This window comes from Rattus norvegicus, chromosome 2, assembly GCF_021556685.1.
Source record: "Rattus norvegicus strain SHRSP/BbbUtx chromosome 2, alternate assembly SHRSP_T2T, whole genome shotgun sequence".
NCBI classification, from domain to species: Eukaryota; Metazoa; Chordata; class Mammalia; order Rodentia; family Muridae; genus Rattus; species Rattus norvegicus.
The window spans coordinates 180,557,482-180,576,412 of record NC_141535.1 but is presented as its reverse complement, the minus strand read 5'-3'; the positions used below and the strand labels follow the sequence as shown (position 1 = coordinate 180,576,412).

General features: G+C 41.9%; 1 protein-coding gene and 1 long non-coding RNA gene across 2 annotated transcripts; both read left to right on the top strand.

The window, feature by feature from the left end:
* Window positions 1-1,842: 1,842 nt before the first annotated feature.
* Window positions 1,843-6,141, top strand: Kprp (keratinocyte proline-rich protein). The gene is given in 2 exon segments (NM_001002290.1): window positions 1,843-1,856; window positions 3,341-6,141. A coding segment is annotated over 1 exon segment (2,100 nt). The 5' UTR covers window positions 1,843-1,856; window positions 3,341-3,368; the 3' UTR covers window positions 5,469-6,141.
* A 10,530-nt stretch (window positions 6,142-16,671) lies between these two features.
* On the top strand, window positions 16,672-18,351 carry LOC134485794 (late cornified envelope protein 1C-like). The gene is made up of 2 exons (XR_015678163.1): window positions 16,672-16,718; window positions 17,620-18,351. It is a non-coding gene; the product is annotated as a late cornified envelope protein 1C-like (long non-coding RNA).
* Window positions 18,352-18,931: the final 580 nt, after the last annotated feature.

The window sequence follows — 18,931 nt, the reverse complement described above, 5'->3', positions numbered from 1 at the left end:
AACGTTCTTAAGAGTTCATATACAATAGGTTTGGGCTTATGGAAACTAAGTAGATTTCACTTCATTAGTAAATACTAGAGTTCAAAATATATTTAAATTTACGTTTGCTTATAAGTTTGGTTAGAATCTGAATGATTCCAAAAGCTAGATGGTGATGATTGAGTAAAGACTTTTGAGATTTTGTTTTCTTTTGTCAAAATTTATTTTGATTTATTTATGTGCATGAGAGGGTGTCTATGTGAGTGCTTATGCATGTACATATGTTAGTGCTTATGCCCGGACCTGCATGTAGAGGTGAGGAGAGGATGTCATGTGTCCTCTTTATTACTGACCACATATTCTTCTAAGGCAGAGTATCTTCCTGAACCTGAGAATTCATAGCATGGCTAGGCTGGAAGCCAGTATGTCTTCCCTAGTGATCCTTCTAGCTTTGTGTCCCCTAAAAGTTGAAATTATGAGCTTTTATAGAGGATGCCTGGCTAGTTGTTGGGTTACTGCTGGCATCTGAGCTCTTATCCTCAGGATTACAGAGTAAGTACTATTAACCATTGAGCATAGCTCTAGCCCAATGCTTGCTTCCTTTTTAACCATAAAAAGAATAATGGAAAAATAATATAAGGAGCCTTGCACTTTACATTGCATTGTACATGTAGAATGAAGAATGATGGCATGGTGGCACATGCCTTTAACCCCCACACTCAGGAGGCAGAGACAGGCATATCTCTGAATTTGAGGCCAGCCTGGTCTACAGAGAGAGTTTCAGAAACCCTGTCTCAAAAAACAAAAACAAAAACAAACAAACAAAAACAAACAAAAAACCCACAACCCTCAAAACCCCCCAAAACCAAACCATGATGAAGCTTTGTAGAATGGAAAATTATATACCATATTAGTGGAAGGTAACTATTGCCAGTCTGATAAAAGGCAGGCATCTCTAAACAAACTTGATTTATAAAGGAAAACCTGGAGATCTAGAACATTAACTAAAATCTCTTCATTTAAAAATATTAGTTGTTAATTTTAGCGAAGTGCAGAGAAATATAAAGGATACCCAACTTGTGTTTATGTGGCTCATGGGGCCCCCTTGCTTGTTCTATTCTGAACCGTGCTGTTTTCTAACACATGAACTGCCTTATGCTGCTTTGGAAGACTTCTCTACAGCATCCACCAAACACTTGCTCTTCATCCACTGTCTTCTCAGCTTTAGACTGGGCCATAGCAGATGCACAGTGATCCAGTTGCATTTTTGCTTGTGGTGTGCTTTCTCTTGAGAAAATGTTGGATATTTTGAACATCGTTCTTAGTAAGATGGATTTGTATGAAACAATTGTTATAGTCTCCATGACAATGGTAAAAAGACTCACCCATTTTGGAGAAGAGTAAAGTAACTTCTAACTTAGTTATAAAGGTCGCCAAGCTGTAAGTTAGCAGCATGAGACCCTAGATGCAGCTCTGACCCCACATTTTCTTCATTACTTCTATCTCATGAGAATCTAAGGCAAGGGGATAGTAGAATATGGAACGGTTTTCTAGGAGAGATGATACCTCAATGCCTCCTCAACACCTTCATCATTGAGTCCTGTTGGGATGGAGAGGAAACTGATAGGATGAACAATGAGGAAGAAAATGACCTGCTTCTCCATAGTCTAGAAGCTCTGACACCAGAAAAAGACACTCCCAGCTCTGTAGGTGACTAGACGGACAGCACACAGGGAGGAAATTAGGTGGTGGAATGTTACCTTGGGCAGATGCCAACCAGTTGTCTCATGGTTTGAGCCAGACCCACAGCTCTTTATATAAACACAGTCCTCTGCCCAGATGCCTTAGCCTGGATGACTTTGTGCCTGCTGAGGAGGGTGAGTCTGGAAGCTGGGTCCGGGGATCATGTTGGGGTTGATGGATATTCAAGGGGTTCCCAGACTCTAAAACTGAGGAATGATTAAGGCAGAAGCTGGGGCAGAGAGACATCAGTCTGAGGTGGAAAATTGATTAAGGATTATAAAATGTTTAGGGTTTATGGAAAGATATGGGGTTTAAAAGTTGGTGTATTTGCCTTTGACAGTCCTGGTCTTTTCTCCAGGTACCATTTCTTTTGTTAGTGACTCATTGTCCCAGGAAAAGATACAATGTTCTTTTATTTTGAGTCCCTAGATGCATAAAAGGATGGAAACAGTAGTTATTTGTTTTATCTGAGTAGAGGCACATGAGGATGGATGAGCCACCATGTGTAGGGAACACAAACATAGACAATTGCTACAAATGGAAAATGTCTAGTTCTGTCTACCAGTGGAAGAATTTTAGGTATCCTGGAAGGTTGTGAGAGATGTTTTGTTGTTATGATTTAATTGACAGATTAGCTCTGTTCTTTGCCAGTCATTGGGCTACCTGTACAGACAGGTAGCTCTGGGAAAAGCAGATGGGAACTACTGTATTTTCTTGCAAGGTAAGGGTAGTATAGGAATGTATGCCTGAATGCCTTATGTCATACTGTGACGATCTTGCTATGCAGTTCCATAAGTGTTTCCGACTCTACTTACATCACTGTAAATCCTTGAATGTCATGAAGAATATGATAGTCTCTGGGTTATCTCAGCTTCATTAGCATCTCAGAGGGTCTGAGGAGAAAATATTTCTGAAGTTAGCAGATTTTTACCCTCTAGATGATTAATAACAGCAGTCTGCTTGGGCAAGTGACCGTGCTGTCCTTAATGATGGTATGTTTTGCATGTGAAGTATATATGAATTTTCATATTTCTCTGAAGATCTGTTTAAATTAATTCACTTAAAAAGATTGGATGGGAGCAGCAAATATTAAGCACTGGGCCTGACAGGTCCAGAATTTTCCTTGATCCTTTGCTAATTCAGTGGATTTTTTTTTGATGTAATGTGAACATAGATAATGCCTGTGTACCCCCAGCCCTGCCTCATGGTCATTTTTACATGTGGCTTGTGTATACCTCCCTGTGTGCATGGAAGCCTCAGTTTGGGCTATGTATGGGAAACAAGCTGTTACTTGTTTTTCCTGTAGGGCTGTTTCCATCACTTGACTTGTTAAGTGTTAATTTGCTTGTCATCACTGCTCTCTGGTGGCAGACATTGGTATGCCTACCTTTATATCCAGCTATGCAGAACTGAGCCATTTTGGCATAACCAGGTTAGGGGGCAGGGAGAGGGGGCAGGTCTCACGAACAATAATGACTAGCATGGGCTCAGGTAAGTCAGTAAGTAAAGGTTGAAGGCATCTAAAGAAAAACCAGAGAAGACACCAGGCTTCTGGTTCTAGATCCCAGCTCCTCACTCCCATCTTTCAGCCTCCTGACCCTGGTTTCTCTACCCTCAGGTCTTGCTCACCCACCTGCACCAGGACCATGTGTGACCAGCAAGAGATTCAGTGTTGTGGGCCAATACCCCAGTGCTGTGTCAAGGGTTCCTCCTTTGGTCCCTCACAGTTTCCTCATGCCAACAACCAGGTGCTAGTGGAAGCTCCGTGTGAGATGCAATTTCTGGAATGTGCTGCACCATGCCCCATTCAAGTTTCTCAGACTCCATGCCAGTCCAGTACCACTGAAGTGAAGGGCCAGGCTCCATGTAAAACCACCAACGTTAAATGCCAGACCAAGACCACCCAGGTGAAATGCCAGCCTAAGACCACTGAGATAAAGTGCCAGGCTCCCTGCCAGGCTCAGGTTTCCTGTGTTCAATGCCAGGCTCCATGCCAATCTCAGGTTTCCTATGTGCAAGTTCCACAACCTCCTCAGACCTACTATGTAGAGTGTGCTCCAGTGTATTATACAGAAACTCGTTTTGTGGAATATCCAGTTTCAAACTACGTGCCTGTTCCAGCTCCTCAGCCTGGGTACACTTATGTAGAATGTCCCTCACTGGGCCAGGGCCAGGGCCAGGGAAGTTTCTCCACTCGGTACCAGTATCAGGGATCCTATGGTAGCTGCACTTCTCAATCACAGTCACGGGGTTCTTACAGCAGCTGTGGTCCACAGCATCAGTCTCAGGCTTCCTACAGTTACTGCGAACCCCAGTTTCAGTCCAGACCCTCCTATACCAACTGTGGTACTCAGCGCCAGTCACAGGCTTCCTTTGGCAGCTGCACCTCCCAACTCCAGTCTCGAGCATCCTACAGCAACTGCTCCTCCCAGCGTCGGTCCGGGACTTCCTTTAGCACTTGTGCACCTCAATGCCAGGGCCAGGGCACCTATGGAAGCTTTACTGCACAGCGCAGGTCTCAGAGTGCCAGCCGATGCCTCCCTTCTCGTCGGCTTCAGCCTTCTTATCGCAGCTGCTCTCCACCAAGACATTCTGAGCCCTGTTATAGCAGCTGCCTGCCATCCCGGTGCTCTTCAGGCTCCTACAACTATTGCACTCCACCCCGCCGCTCAGAACCCATCTACGGCAGCCACTGTTCTCCTCGGGGCCGCCCTTCAGGCTGTTCTCAAAGATGTGGACCCAAATGCAGGATAGAGATTTCCTCGCCTTGCTGCCCAAGGCAGGTTCCCCCTCAGAGGTGTCCTGTCCAGATTCCTCCCATCAGAGGAAGATCTCGGAGTTGTCCCCGGCAACCTTCTTGGGGTGTCTCTTGCCCAGACCTGAGGCCATGCGCAGAACCACATGCATTCCCAAGACCTTGTAGGCCACAGCGTCTTGACCGGTCTCCAGAATCATCATGGCGGCGGTGTCCAGTTCCTGCACCACGTCCATATCCACGTCCAGAACCATGCCCAAGTCCAGAACCACGTCCACGCCCACGCCCACGCCCACGTCCAGAGCCATGCCCAAGTCCAGAACCACGCCCACGCCCACGTCCAGACCCATGCCCAAGTCCAGAACTACGCCCACGCCCACGTCCAGAGCCATGCCCAAGTCCAGAACCACGCCCACGTCCACGTCCAGACCCATGCCCAAGTCCAGAGCCCCGCCCACGTCCATGTCCAGAGCCATGCCCAAGTCCAGAACCTCGCCCATGTCCTCCATTGAGGCGATTTTCAGAACCCTGTCTGTATCCAGAACCATGTTCAGTTTCTAAGCCAGTGCCATGTCCAGTACCATGCCCAGCGCCACATCCACGCCCAGTTCACTGTGAGACTCCAGGTCGACGTCCACAACCCAGTCCTCGTTCACAACCTTGTCCGCATCCAGAACCAATGCCACGTCCAGTGCCCTGCTCCAGTCCAGTGCCTTGTGGAGATCCCATTCATTGTCCCAGTCCTTGCTCAGGTCACAATCCAGTTCCTTACAGCCAAGAACTAGGCTGTCATGAATCTAACCCATGTCGCCTGGATACTGAAGGCCCGAGCTCCTATAGCTTCAGCCAAGGGCAAGAGAGTAATGGCTGCTGTGTATCTGGTGGTGTCTTTTCAGGATCACGCGGTTTAAGTGGTTGTGGAGATCAAGGAAACACCTATCGTGGCATGAATTGTGGGGCTTGTGGTGGAACACAGGGAGCCTACTTTTAAACAAAAGTATAACCCAAATGCTCCTGCGTTAGGTTCTTTAGAGTATTTCCCCTTCTTATCTGGTTTAATCTTTCCATAGACATTGAGGTGCTTCCTGCTTCCAAGTTGTTATCCAAACTTCTTGCATGTTACCTCACGTTCTACACCTGAATCCCTGACATCATTCCAGCCTTATGTCTCAATCCTTCTTTGCACAGAGCTTTAATTCTAACTAGACCAGCTTGGTCACTAGGACACTCCTTGGGTGTTTCTCCTGACAGTCCCCAGATGCTCTTGCCTCTGCAGAGGCTTCCTCAGTCTGAACCACTTCTCACTATTTCCCAGGATCTAAAATTGTACCTGTCTTTCAATAACTCCTCCTGAATCTTTTACTGTTGTTGTGTGTTTCTACCCATAGGACCCTATTCTGACTTCCTAGAATTCACTGCTCTAATACCATTCATTTAGTAAGTGCTTTTCAATACTCTTGAATTAGTAATTTCTCCTGCCTTTTCTGCCTAACTAGATTGCAAACTTTCATCCAAGTGGAATTAGTATATCCTTGTGTCTATCTTAGGTCAGGTAATAATTGAACAAGGTTATGGTTGGCAGCTTGAGAATGCTCTGTCCTGTTGGGAAAGTACAGGAACTGTGACAATAGGAAGATACATAACAATAAAAACTGGATGTATTCAGAGCCTGTGTCCTAAATAATGTCTGTTCTTTATTTGATGCCAATTTGCCGAGGTGAAGCATCTTTTTACCTCAGAGTAAAATACATATAACAAAATTTACCTTCATAGCTATGTTGGGCAATGCAGCTCCATGGGATTAATTATACTCACATTGTTGTATTACTATCACCACCATTTATCTATCCTACAGGACAAAAACTCAACATTTCATGCTTCACTTCCACTTAGCCTCTACACAATATATTCCATTTTCCATCTTTTAAAACTTGACGCTATATGTATCACAGGTAGACTCATACAGTATTTGTACTTATTTCACTTAGCATAATGTTCTCCAGGTTCATCTTTGCTGTAGCATGTGACAGCTATTTAAGGAGGCAAGATACTATATTGCATGTAGATACTATGCTCTATTTGTTCACCACTGAATGGCTAAAAGCACTTGAGTTTCTTCCATTGTTTGGCTATACTTAGTAATGGTCAAATCAACACTGTTACAAAATGCTTCTCTGAGTGTATGATTTCAATTACTGTGGATAGAGATCAGGAAATGGAATTGCTAGATCACATGATAATCCAGGTACTCCCATGTTAGTTCCCACAGGGGTGATATCATTTACAGTCCCACCCCAGCATGATCATTCACAGTCCCACCCCTACAACATAATTCACAGTCTCACCCCTATAACATAATTCACAATCTCACCCCAGCAACACCATTCATAGTCCCAACCCCCAGAAGCATCAGCCATAGTCCAATCCTAGTGAGTAGGTCCTGCTTTCTCCAAATTCTTGCCAACTTTTGTTAGTTTCTGTGCTTTCCTTAAATATCAGCCATCCAAATATGATGTGGGTGAATTTCATTGTAATTTATTAGTTTTGTTTTCGGTTATCATATTGTTGCCTGGACTTTCTTCAATCTAGAAGAAGTGGCTTAGCTTATGGGGTTTTTGCCTCACCTTCACATCTTTGTTCTCTGATACAATGATGGAGGATGGAGGGTGACTCCCACGCTAGGAGTAAATGTGTTCAGACCTACATTTGGTAGTTCCCTGGATGTTGTACTAGGATTATAGTCAGAGCCATAAACCTACCCCATGGAAGTAGGAGGTTGGGCATGTGCAGAATATTATTTGATTATCAGATACAGTTTACAGTATAGATCAGGCACAGATTATCTTGTATAGTTCATTATTAAATCCCCTATCTACGTGCTGTATCATGGTACTTTTATTCCTCTATGTTAAAGGTCAGACATGAGGAGTACACAACTCAATGATAAGGCTCTATTTCTGAAGATAATACCAGCATAGCTCACTGAACTTGGAAAAGTCATGCTGGATTCTAAGAAACTTTACCCCTACTAACTAGTGTTGATGGTATTGGAAGATACTTTGCACTTTTGAGCAGAGGAGAAAGATTAATAAAAACCCTGATACAAACTGTGCAATTTACAACAGTGACCTGCCTGCAGGATAAATTGGTGCAACAATGATACAAGCACTGTAGGAGAAACCAACCACTATTTGCTTGGGCAGTCTATCCCATGAAATCGAATCTATGTATGACACTGCTTGGGTAGCCAAATACTTTGGATCTAGAAAAAAATCAAATACTACATTCTGTAAAAAAGCACAGCAATAAAATGACTCCTATTGTCATTCTACCATACCTGTAGATCAGTGCTTTGCTCAGCCACCATCAGAGAATCTTTCTTTGTCATTGATGGTAACTAAATTACATATCCACAGCTGGACAGTGTTCAGAGAGTAAAGGATTTTTGAAACATTCAGTTGTAAATGAGATTTTTTTATCAAATCCCCTCCCTAAGAATGCAGGGAATTATTTAGAAAAGAAGGCAGAAAAAATTTAAAGAGCAAGAGTGCATAGATCATGCCAAGGAAGCAGTCTTTTCCAGACACCACAGGACTGACACACATATGAGCACCCAGAGACTGAGGAAGCATGCACAGGCCATGTACAGGTTCAAGCTATGTGGGATACAAGCACTGAGAGTGGAAGTGGTCAAGAGTTCCCATCCCCAAACAAGAAGTTGTCTCCAATTGATATCCACTTGCAAAGAAAAAACAGCTTTCTTTAATAGAGTCTCATTAGGTATATAAACCACACTTAAAGGTACGTGGCATGCCCAGCAGTAGATGGGCAAAACAAACAAAAAAACCCTTTAGTGGTATTTTTGTAGACTTTTAATCTTATATAACTTTGTTTAAATTTTTCTTACTGGTCTTAGTTGGTTATTATGATTTCAGCTATGTGTTTTATGGTGTGTGTATGTGTATGTGCTTTTATTTCCTTATTTTAAATTATTTTTTTCCTGTTTGCCTTCCAAAGACACCATAAAAAGCAGGAGTTGGGTAGTTGGGGAGGTAGGAGGGAAATCTGGGGGGAGTTGGTGGGGGAAACTGTGATCAGAATACATTGCATGAAAAAAATTTATATTTTCTCCATTTCTATATCTCTATATTTCTGGATCTCTGTATCTATTTATCTATGTGTCTGTCCATCCACCCATCCGTTCATCTATAGAGGTAGGCTCCTCAGGCAGATACTGGTTGGTTTTTCCCATAGTGTTTGTGCCATAGTTACATAAGCTTATCCTTAAGGCAGGTCTCTGCTGTAAATTGCAGGGTTTGTAGCTGGGTGGGCATAAATATATCTTGCATATTCCACAGAAGTCTGATGGCTCCTTATTTGCCACTACAAGCATAGGTTTTCTTTGCCCTGGCTTCTTTGTCAGAATAAGGAGAACATCTCCACTCTTCTTTTAAATGCATTCCTGTACAGTGACCCTTCTCCTGGTGAGCAGTAAGGCAGCCCTTCAATATGAAGAAGAAACATGGAGCTCATTGTAAGAAAAGGATGATCACAACTGTGAAGTTTCAATCTTCCTTCTGTTTAGGGACCAGGTCACCACAAGCGGGCTCTTTACTGCTGCAAGCTAGGTTTTGTGACCTGCAATATCACCTGAGAAAACTCTGTAGACTTTGGTTTACCAGGGTCTCTATGCTTTGACGTAGGAAAATGTTAGAGAACAGTAGAAAGGAGAGATCTTTAAGTGTGCTGCTAATCTTCCTTGTATCCTCTCATGTTCCACAGCTGATTTCCTTTACCTCTGCCCTTTCACATATTGCCCTACAGCAGTCCTCCCCTACCTCTGCTTCTCAGATTTTGTTTTTCAGCCTCTGCTGCTGAGAAACATTCAGAATCAGGCTGCGTTCATGGATGGTTGATGTGGAGTATAACTTATGTTAGAGATATGCTTACTAAAAGATAGGAGCCTTGCTGTGGAATATGTTCTTTTCCAAGGCAATTCACAGATAATCAGAGGAAGATATTTTACATTCCACAATTTGTTCCACCAACTAAGTATCCTTGGACACATAAACAAATATACCTGCTATGCATTAGAGAGCAGCTCAGCAATTTATGTTAGGTCAATGGTTTTCAACCTTTCTAGAGGAGTCACATATCAGATATTCTCGATATCAAACATTTGCATTATGATTTATAATGGTAGCAAAATTGCAGTTTTTAAGTAGCAATGAAATAATTTTATGGTTGTGGTCACTATACCATGCAGAACTGTATTAACAGATCACAGCATTAAGAATGTCGAGAACCATTGTATTAAACTATAAAGGTAGTTGGTGCTAGTAACCAGAAGACAACCTGTGTACATGCGGACACTTGGTCGATGTTTGGAGGTGTAGTTGGATGGTGAGAACACTTGGTCCATGGCCATACACCAGTCCTGTGTTCTGGAAGAGTGGGTGCTATAGATATAGAAGACCCACATTGTGGTGACTTGAGATGAACCAGGAAAATGGGTGGTAATTGGTGATTCTTGTGTTTTCCATTGTCAGGGACCATCACAGGTTTATTTATCTAAACATGAGGGTTCCTGATCTGGAAAGTGAAGCTAGATATACAGACTTACAGAGAACCCAGGCTTTGCCTAATCTACCTGTCATGCTCTTCATGTTTTGCCACAGCAATCTTGAGCTGTGTTAGCAGCTTCCCCCCTTTCTCTGGAGTTATACCCATTAAAGAGAAGATCATTTATCACCTTGCATCAACACAGACACTCCTGTGACAGATATTTACTAGGATTTGGCTAACTGCCAGAAAGTGATTGATGTTGGATGCAATCATGAGCAATGTAAATAACATGCGTGTTATGAGCTTTGGAATGGGAGGCATTGGGTGTCCTGGATGCATATAGGAGTGGAATGTAGTAAACCAAATGCCCAGGAGGCAACTACAGCTCAGAGATGGAAGCTGGGTATGGTGAATGAGGAATGAGGAAACTTCCAGCAAGATGTAACAGCAGTCAGACTGTCAGCATGATTTAAAGACAGGTGGGGCAGGGAGAGAGACATGGCTCCTCCTTGATGAAACATCTTGGGACCTAACATTATATGCAGGTATCCTGATGGTTTCAGGTCTCAATATTCAGTTTTCCTCCAATGAGCTTTGTATAAAAACATTGATGATATGCACTTTAAGAGGCAGTGACTTAGATTCTAGGTGTCTTCAAGTTTTGAGAGAGGACTGAGGTATAAGTTTCTGCCACAGTGTAGGTTAGAATCAAAGAATTGATATGAAAAACCTAAACAAACAGACTTAATTCAATACAAAATCCTTGATTTCAGGTCCAGACTAGCTGCATCTACTTATGAGTCAGTCTGCATGTATGAAGAAATCCTGGTTGATTATAATCTTAGTAATAACAAAGGGTGAAGTGGCCTGTGCTCCATGGTGATGGGTCCTTATTCTTAATGGGTATGCTATGCCTGATGGAGTTGTTCTTCTTGGCTCAGGCAATGTTTAGCTTAAGACAATTGCAGTGAAGACAGGAGATGGAAACCCATGTACTGAATACCATATGAAGTTGGAATCCTTCCTCATGTTCCCAGTAACTTGAAACTATTAATATTTACTCCATTGTACATATGGAGAGGCTAACTAGTATGTCTGAGCACATGTTTAAGAGTTGTTACCAATAGCAGTCAAGCTTATGATTATTGTGCCCTCAAATGTGCTGTATTTCCCTATGGAAGGAAGACTAATGTTATATTCTGAAAGTAATAGAACATGTATAGTTTTCCTTATTCAAAGGGGCTTTCTTCCAGAAAACAAATCAGCCACAGGTAAAATTTGGGAACTTAAATTTAATGACAATAAACCATCAAATGAAGATGCCAGATAGAAATCAGGCAAAAATAGAACAATTTGGAAATGCAATGCATAATTTATCTGTGCACCCAAATACTGAACTTTAGTTTTTCTGCTCACTATTCTAATAATAGGATAGAGAGTGATAGCATGGGATAGATCACTGAACAAAATACAGATCATAGCTATTAAGAAATTGAATTTATAGCAGAGGGAAGTGCATAATAAGTATAGATATAGGAAAGTTATGTAATAGATTAAGTATACAAACTGCTGTGGAACTAAAAATAAGACAGCAGTGTTACATCAGAATGATCAGTAAGAAATCAAGATACCATAAAATGCAGAGGATGAACTAAATGTGTGTAACAGAGGGGCTCACAAGAGTGTAGAACTGTGACCCAGAGGGAGTGGGAATGATATACTAAGGTACAGGCTTGAACTCAGCACCACCAACTCAGCATTTGAAAGGTCTTGGCTTATGTGATTTTCCTTATATTCAACTCATGATCTATAAAATGTGGTTAATAAGAATAAATATACTTCTGGCCTAAATTACAGTGACAATTTAATGAAATATCATTTAAAATGTTTCATGTATTACCGAACTCTAAACATACATTTGCTTTGGGCAGGGAATATCATCTCTATGGAGAACAGAAGAGGAAAAAGGCAATGCTTGGGGAAATGTATGTTGGATAGGGGAGGCTGTCTCTAGAGGGAAGACAAGCCATGCCTCAAGCAGAAGACCAATGAGCTGAAGGGAAGTAGATATAGGAATTCAGGGGGCTTCAAGGAAGAAGAAGGAAGACGTAAATGACATGGAGCCAGAGGACAGGGACGTACATACACTTTAGTATTTAAGATGAAAGTACAGTGAAAACACAACCATTGCAAATGTTCACCTGCACTTCTGTCTTGCCTAGCAACTTTGCCATTGAGATCTCTAGATCAGCAGGAGGAAGCAAAATACCAGAGATTGGCTCATTCAGAAATACTGTTTAGGATTGTAATTGAGTTGGACATTTAGTCACTGAGAGGTATTCTGACTTTAAGTGGCCTGGAGGAAGAGGCAGGGCTGAGCAATCTGTTAATCATCTACTTCCACAGTATCTTACTAGCAGGTTAAGAGGCTTCTTTCGTTGTCAGTAACCCAGAAGCTGTTTCAAGTGAGCATCGTCTAATTCCTCTAATAGCAATGTGCAACTTCTTATTTCTGTTAGTAGGTTCCAAGCTCCAATACCAAGGACAGAGGATGGTCACAGAAGCATGGGAGGCTGAAGAGATTTCCAAGCATGGCAGATAAACATGACACATTTTATTTACTGGCACCCAAGCCATTAGAAAAGTACATGCCCACCCAGTCACAGACAGAGAGGCAGACAGACAGATAGATGGACAAAGACACAGACAGACACAGATACACACACACACACACACACACACACACACACACACACACACACACACACACACACCACTGGCATACAGGCCTAAAGACAAACACACAGGCTGGTAAGTTTGAATACTTCTACAGAATCTTACAAACATGGCATTGTTGTCAGGAACAACTGTCTAACAGGCATTCTAATTGTTTACTCTTTGGTTTCCTAGGTATCCAACGACAATCATTTCATGCTGACTCATACTCACCCACCATCTCCAACATTAGTCATCTTGGCCCATGCCAAATACCTGTATCAGTACCATATTATTTAATTGTAAACTGTCTCTAATGGCCCACTGATAGCTCTGCTATGAGGTGGATTTCTGATGAATGGTAAAGTGTTCAGGAGAATCTATGACCCCAAAGACGACAGCTATTGTGACCAAACATGTCTCCAATTTGTTAACTGTTTCTGGGGACAAAGTAAAGTTAAAGTATCCGTTTTCCCCTCTTCCAGAATTGAACTTCACTAAATTAAAGAAATTCAGGCCTTCCCCTTGGATATTCCAAGTCCAACAGAGAGTCATGTCTTGGCCTTTCTTCCTTGCCATTCAAACCTCTAGATATTAAAAATAAAAAGTCTTTACAATGTAAACAGCAGAGCATTAAGTATAAATAAGCAGTCACAGAATTAGGGACCTGTAGAGAGCATTCGTTTTAAACTTAAGGGATCTTCAGGCTTATCATGGAACGTTAGATTATTTTATAGTAGATTACTGTACATGACTACATTTATTATTCTTATTTAGAAATATAAGCGTGATCCAGCTATATAACTCTTCAGCACATAGCCAAAGTACTTTGTTTTCTAATACATAAGTAACTTGTTCATTCATGTTCATTGCTATACTATTCATAACATCCAAGAAATGGAAAATCCCTAGATGTTTATCATCTGATAAGTGGATAATGAAAATGTGTTGAATTTATCCAATTTAATATTTGTTAATAAATAAAATTATAAAATTTACATGTAAATAGATGGAGCTGGAAAACACTATACTGAGTGTAAGAATCCACACCGAGAAAGCAAAATGCTACAATACATGTCTTTTTCATATACATATACTAGCTTTCAACTTTTCTTTAAAAGTTTCATTTTTATATTTTAATTAAAATAGAATTGCACAAATTTTCTCTTTCCTTTCTTCCCTCTACTTTCTCTGATGTGGCTCTCACTCTCAAATTGATAATTTTCTTTTATATCATTGTTTTACACACACACACACACACACACACACACACACTATAATAACTTATTTACTTCCATTTTTGTTTGTATGTATATATATTTAGGTCCGACCACTTTATATTTGGTAACTAAGCAGGGGCCTCATCTTTAAAAATACTAATTCTTCCTCTCTCAGTACTCATTAGTTGCCTGCTGTTCTTGATCTTGAGGTGGGATCCATTGGGATTTTCCTTTGTTTCAGCTTGTTTGTTGATATTGTTATTGTTCAGGTCTTGACACTATTATTGATAATCTGTTATGCTTGCAGACAGGAGTCTAGCATGGCTGTCCCCTGAGAGGCTCCATCCAGCAGCTGACTCAGACAGATGTAGACACCCACAGCCAAACAGTAGATGAAGTTATATTGGTTGGCTGTTCCCTCAGTCTTTGCTCCATGCCCAATTCCTGTATTTCTTGTACACATGTTAAGTTTTGGGTTGGAAATTTTGTGAGTGGGTTGGTATGCCTATTGCTCCACTGGGGTTCCTGCCTGGCTACAGGAGTTAGCCTCTTCAGACATGGTATGTACTCATAAGTGGATATTAGGTATAAAATACAGTATACCCATGCCACACTTCATGTACCCAAAGAAGCTAAACAAGAAAGAAGGCACATTTGATTGTCTGAATTTCACTTAGAAGGGGAAATAAAATAGTCTTAAGAGGCAGATGTAGGGAGGGAACTGGGTGGAAGAGAAGATGGGGAGGGGAATAGAGGATTCAGGATTAGGTGTTGGGAATGACAGGAGGGATAGCCAGATGAGGATGAGAATAAATGCAAATCTGCAACTGACAGGAATGCAAAGGTAGGGACAAATCTCCAGGAAGGACAGAGATCCATGTGCCCAAGAATCAATGGGGGTTTCCTTGGCTGTGACTGACAGCTTTAGATTTTTAATCAACCAATTATTAAAAAGAAGACTTATACAATATATTTTGATCATGTTTCCTCTCCACAACTCTTCTCAAATCCTCCTTATCTGCCACACTTTGTTCCCTCCCTCCCTCCCTCCCTCTCTCTCTCTCTCTCTCTCTCTCTCTGTGTATGTGTGCATGTGTTTGTGCGTCTGCGTGTATGTGTATGTGCATGAGCCTCTGTGTGTGTGTGTGTGTGTGTGTGTGTGTGTGTGTGTGTGTGCGCGCGTATGTCAGTGTGTGTCAAAAGAACAGGCACAAAAATACAAAAAATGAAAATCCACAAACTATCATGGAATTCATTGTGTATTGGCAAACTACTCCTGGACATAGGGCTTACCCCGGAGTGAGGTTGATATATCTAGTGACACTCCATCAGAGAAAACTGACTTTTTTTTCCCAACAGGTATCAATTGCAAATAGTTTCTTGGTTAAGGGTAGGACTCATATCCACTTTTCTTTCTCAGAGCTGGGAGCCTTCCTGGCTTGAAACTATGAAGAGAGTCTCTGTGGGTTCAAATGTAGTCAGTTCTAATGTGTTTGGAAGGAACTGTTTTACTGGTGACATCCATCACCTCTGGCTCTTACGATCTTTCTGCTTCTTCTGTGTAGCTCCCTGAGCCATGAGGGGAGGAATTTGATGAAGACATTCCATTAGGGCTGAACGCTCAAAAGTTTCTCACCCTCTGCACATCATTCACGTGTGGGTGTTTTTGCTTAGGTTTTTGTACCCACAGATGTTAGGAAGCCAGTAAAGGGGCATTCCAGGGGCCTTTAAGATGAGGAAGCTAGAACACAGATAGTACGAATAAGGAAGGTAAATAAGGGAACAAAAAGGATTAAATCAGGTGGGGGATGTAAGGGCAAGTTGAGGCAGGAATGTAGATGGATAAGTAACTGCTAAAGACTTTGAATGTCAAGTATAAACCTACTACTGTAGAAGCTTCGTAAAACACATACATATGATAGAGTTTAAGTCATCTTAGAAACCAGGAAATTTACCACAGAAGATATATATTTCAATGATGTAAATGTTTCAAATTAAGTATTGACTATTTTTCATGTCCACCAGCTATACTACTCTGAGTTACAGTTCAAAGCTCACTCATTTCTTCAGTTTTTTTTGAAACTGAAAATTCTTCTCATGATATAATTTAGGGCAGTGTTTCCCTCATTGGTCATGTCTTTTTATATATTCACAAGCCAAACTTACTGAGGTATGTAGGGAGGAAAAGGTAACTTGTAGTTTAATAAGAATCTTTTTGTTTTAAAGGCATCTGCAGCTTTAAAACATTACAATTTACATTTAGAAACCCAGGTGAGCCTCTATTCACTCCCTCTGACTCTCTGAATCTAATCTATAATATATTTATCTCTTTAACCTGTCTATCTTTCCATCCATTCATCTATTCATTTCTTGAATGTGAAATTAAATCATATATTACTTTGGCTACTTACACTTTTCCATAGCAACTAGTTTTGTAGTCCTACAAAGGAGACATTTGTATTATTATATTAAGATCAGAAACCTGAGGTTTTACACACACACACCCCACATTCTAAGACAGGAAAAGATGGCCTGAGCCCAGTAGAGGGTGGCAAGTGAGGAACACCCAGTCATGACCTGTCACAGAGTCATGTGGGTGTTAGAAGGCAATCCTCCATGCCCAAGTCCTGTCTCATGTGCCAAGGAAAAACTAAGCAGCAGAATAAAAGGCTGGTAGCCAGAATACTTCCATCCACTCACATCTTGAGGTGTCTACAGAGTCTGTCCTGCGTGCCACTCTGGTAAGTGTTCACAGAACAGGAGCAGGTGTTTCTTCCAAAGAATGGCCAGGTCAGAGAAGGAGAGAGGCTGTGTAGGCTGCAAGAAGCTTTTTACTAGATAGATGTATGGGGAATGAGGGGATAATTTGAAAGGAATCAAATGAAACTGAGAAGACTAATTTTCAAAGAAACTAAATTATTTTTCTGTTCTTTAATGTGTCCTTACAGCTTTTTTGAATGTTGGCTACTAGATTACGCAGAGGAATATTAGGATACAATTCTGAAAGGTAGCCATGTTCATTTTTGGAAAAGATGAGGTGAAGACATTGGTATTGGAGGAAGAAAAAAGAAAAGAGGCCTGTTGCTCTGATTAGTTAGCAAGAAGATTTCTGTGGGGGACAGGGTCCTTACCTGAGAGCCAGAAGGTCTAGAAACAACCCCCAGAGGCTGAGTGGGGATGAGCCCAGGTCTAGCAACTGTACTTCTCCTTAGATTTTTCTTGTATAAATTGACGGTATCAAATTGACCCCCAGATTTACAGTTTCCCTAATTTCTGTAAGATCATGGAATTCTGAAATTCTTCTAGAGTAAATGATTTTTCTCTCTTCTGAAAGAATTTTCACCTCTAAACTCCTTGAATAGTTCTAGATCATGCAATGGAAAGTGCTAGACTGGGCACTTTGGTGATTTTAATAATCAACAACTTTCTTGGCATATTTGAAGAGTGTGTTATTTGACACATTCTAAATGGAGTTTGGTATGACATTCTGAAACAAAGTACTTAGTAAAGGATAAAGATAAAGAAAACCTCATATCTACTTTCCTGTTTGATCAAACTACTCACCAGGAGATAAAGCTGAAAAGACAAGAGTAGACAAGATAATCTTGAAATGTGGGTCTGACTTGTGCGGCTCTCTTGCAGTTTCTGAGCATCCACCAGCCAAGATGTCCTGCCAGCAGAGCCAGCAGCAGTGCCAACCCCCTCCGAAGTGCACCCCTAAATGCCCTCCCAAGTGCCAGACCCCAAAATGCCCCCCAAAATGTCCTCCTAAATGTCCTCCCAAGTGCCCCCCTGTGTCTTCCTGCTGTAGCCTGGGTTCTGGGGGCTGCTGCAGCTCTGGTGGCTGCTGTGGCTCCAGCTCTGGTGGCTGCTGCAGCTCTGGAGGTGGAGGCTGCTGCCTGAGCCACAACAGACCCCGCAGATCTCTCCGTCGCCATCGCCACAGCTCTGGATGCTGCAGCAGTGGTGGCAGCGGTGGCTGCTGTGGCAGCAGTGGTGGCAGCAGTGGCTGCTGTGACAGCAGTAGCTGCTGTGGTAGTGGCCAGCAGTCTGGGGATTGCTGCTGACATGGGTCATGAAGACTTCAGACAAACAGTAAAAGAGGCAGCCGTGTTCAGAAGACCTGCTCCTGTCTGCTGCTCTGCCCTGCTCTTCCTGTGATCTAAGCCCAGGATCCAATACTGAAATCTAACTGTGTCATTCAAAAAATTTGTGGGGCTGGGGATTTAGCTCAGTGGTAGAGCGCTTACCTAGGAAGCACAAGGCCCTGGGTTCGGTCCCCAGCTCCGAAAAAAAGAACCAAAAAAAAATTTGTTCCCATGTTGCTATCCCCTTCTGTGTTTCAGAGTAATAAAGCCTCCCCCAGTCATCCTCGCCAGATTCTTATTTTATTTTATTTTATTTTATTTTTTTGTCCCTGGAGGTTTATCTTGGTTTTCTATGGTTAACAGTGTTCTGACTGGGTTGTCTGAGAACAAGTGACAAGACCTGGGTTGTCTCCTTACTTGGGCTCAGTAAGTCAGGGAAACCTGTTTTAACATGGCCAGGTTCTTCCAGGGAGTATAGGAAACCACATAGTTCTCACACTGGAGGTGAAAAATTGTCTCTTTGTTGTTCTTTCCCAATCCTCAGGACCTAAGACACATTTATGAGGACTGATAGATGCTTCATGGCCTGGGACTCCTTAAGTATGGGGTCCTTGTAAATTTCTTGTTCTCCTTTTTTGGCTTTCTGATGAATCCTTGACCCAGTGTGTGTGACCCACTGATTACTGAGTCTGATTTATTTTTCTCCCTCTTCATGAGAAGAGGAAATTCCCCACAATTCCCATCTGTTTTGAGGCCAGGATCTTAACATACATGAGCAATACAAAAAGTTCCTGATACCTTCTGTGAACACTTCTCCTTGCTTTAGGTAGCTACTGGAAGGAGGGTCCCCAGGTATACTGTCTCCA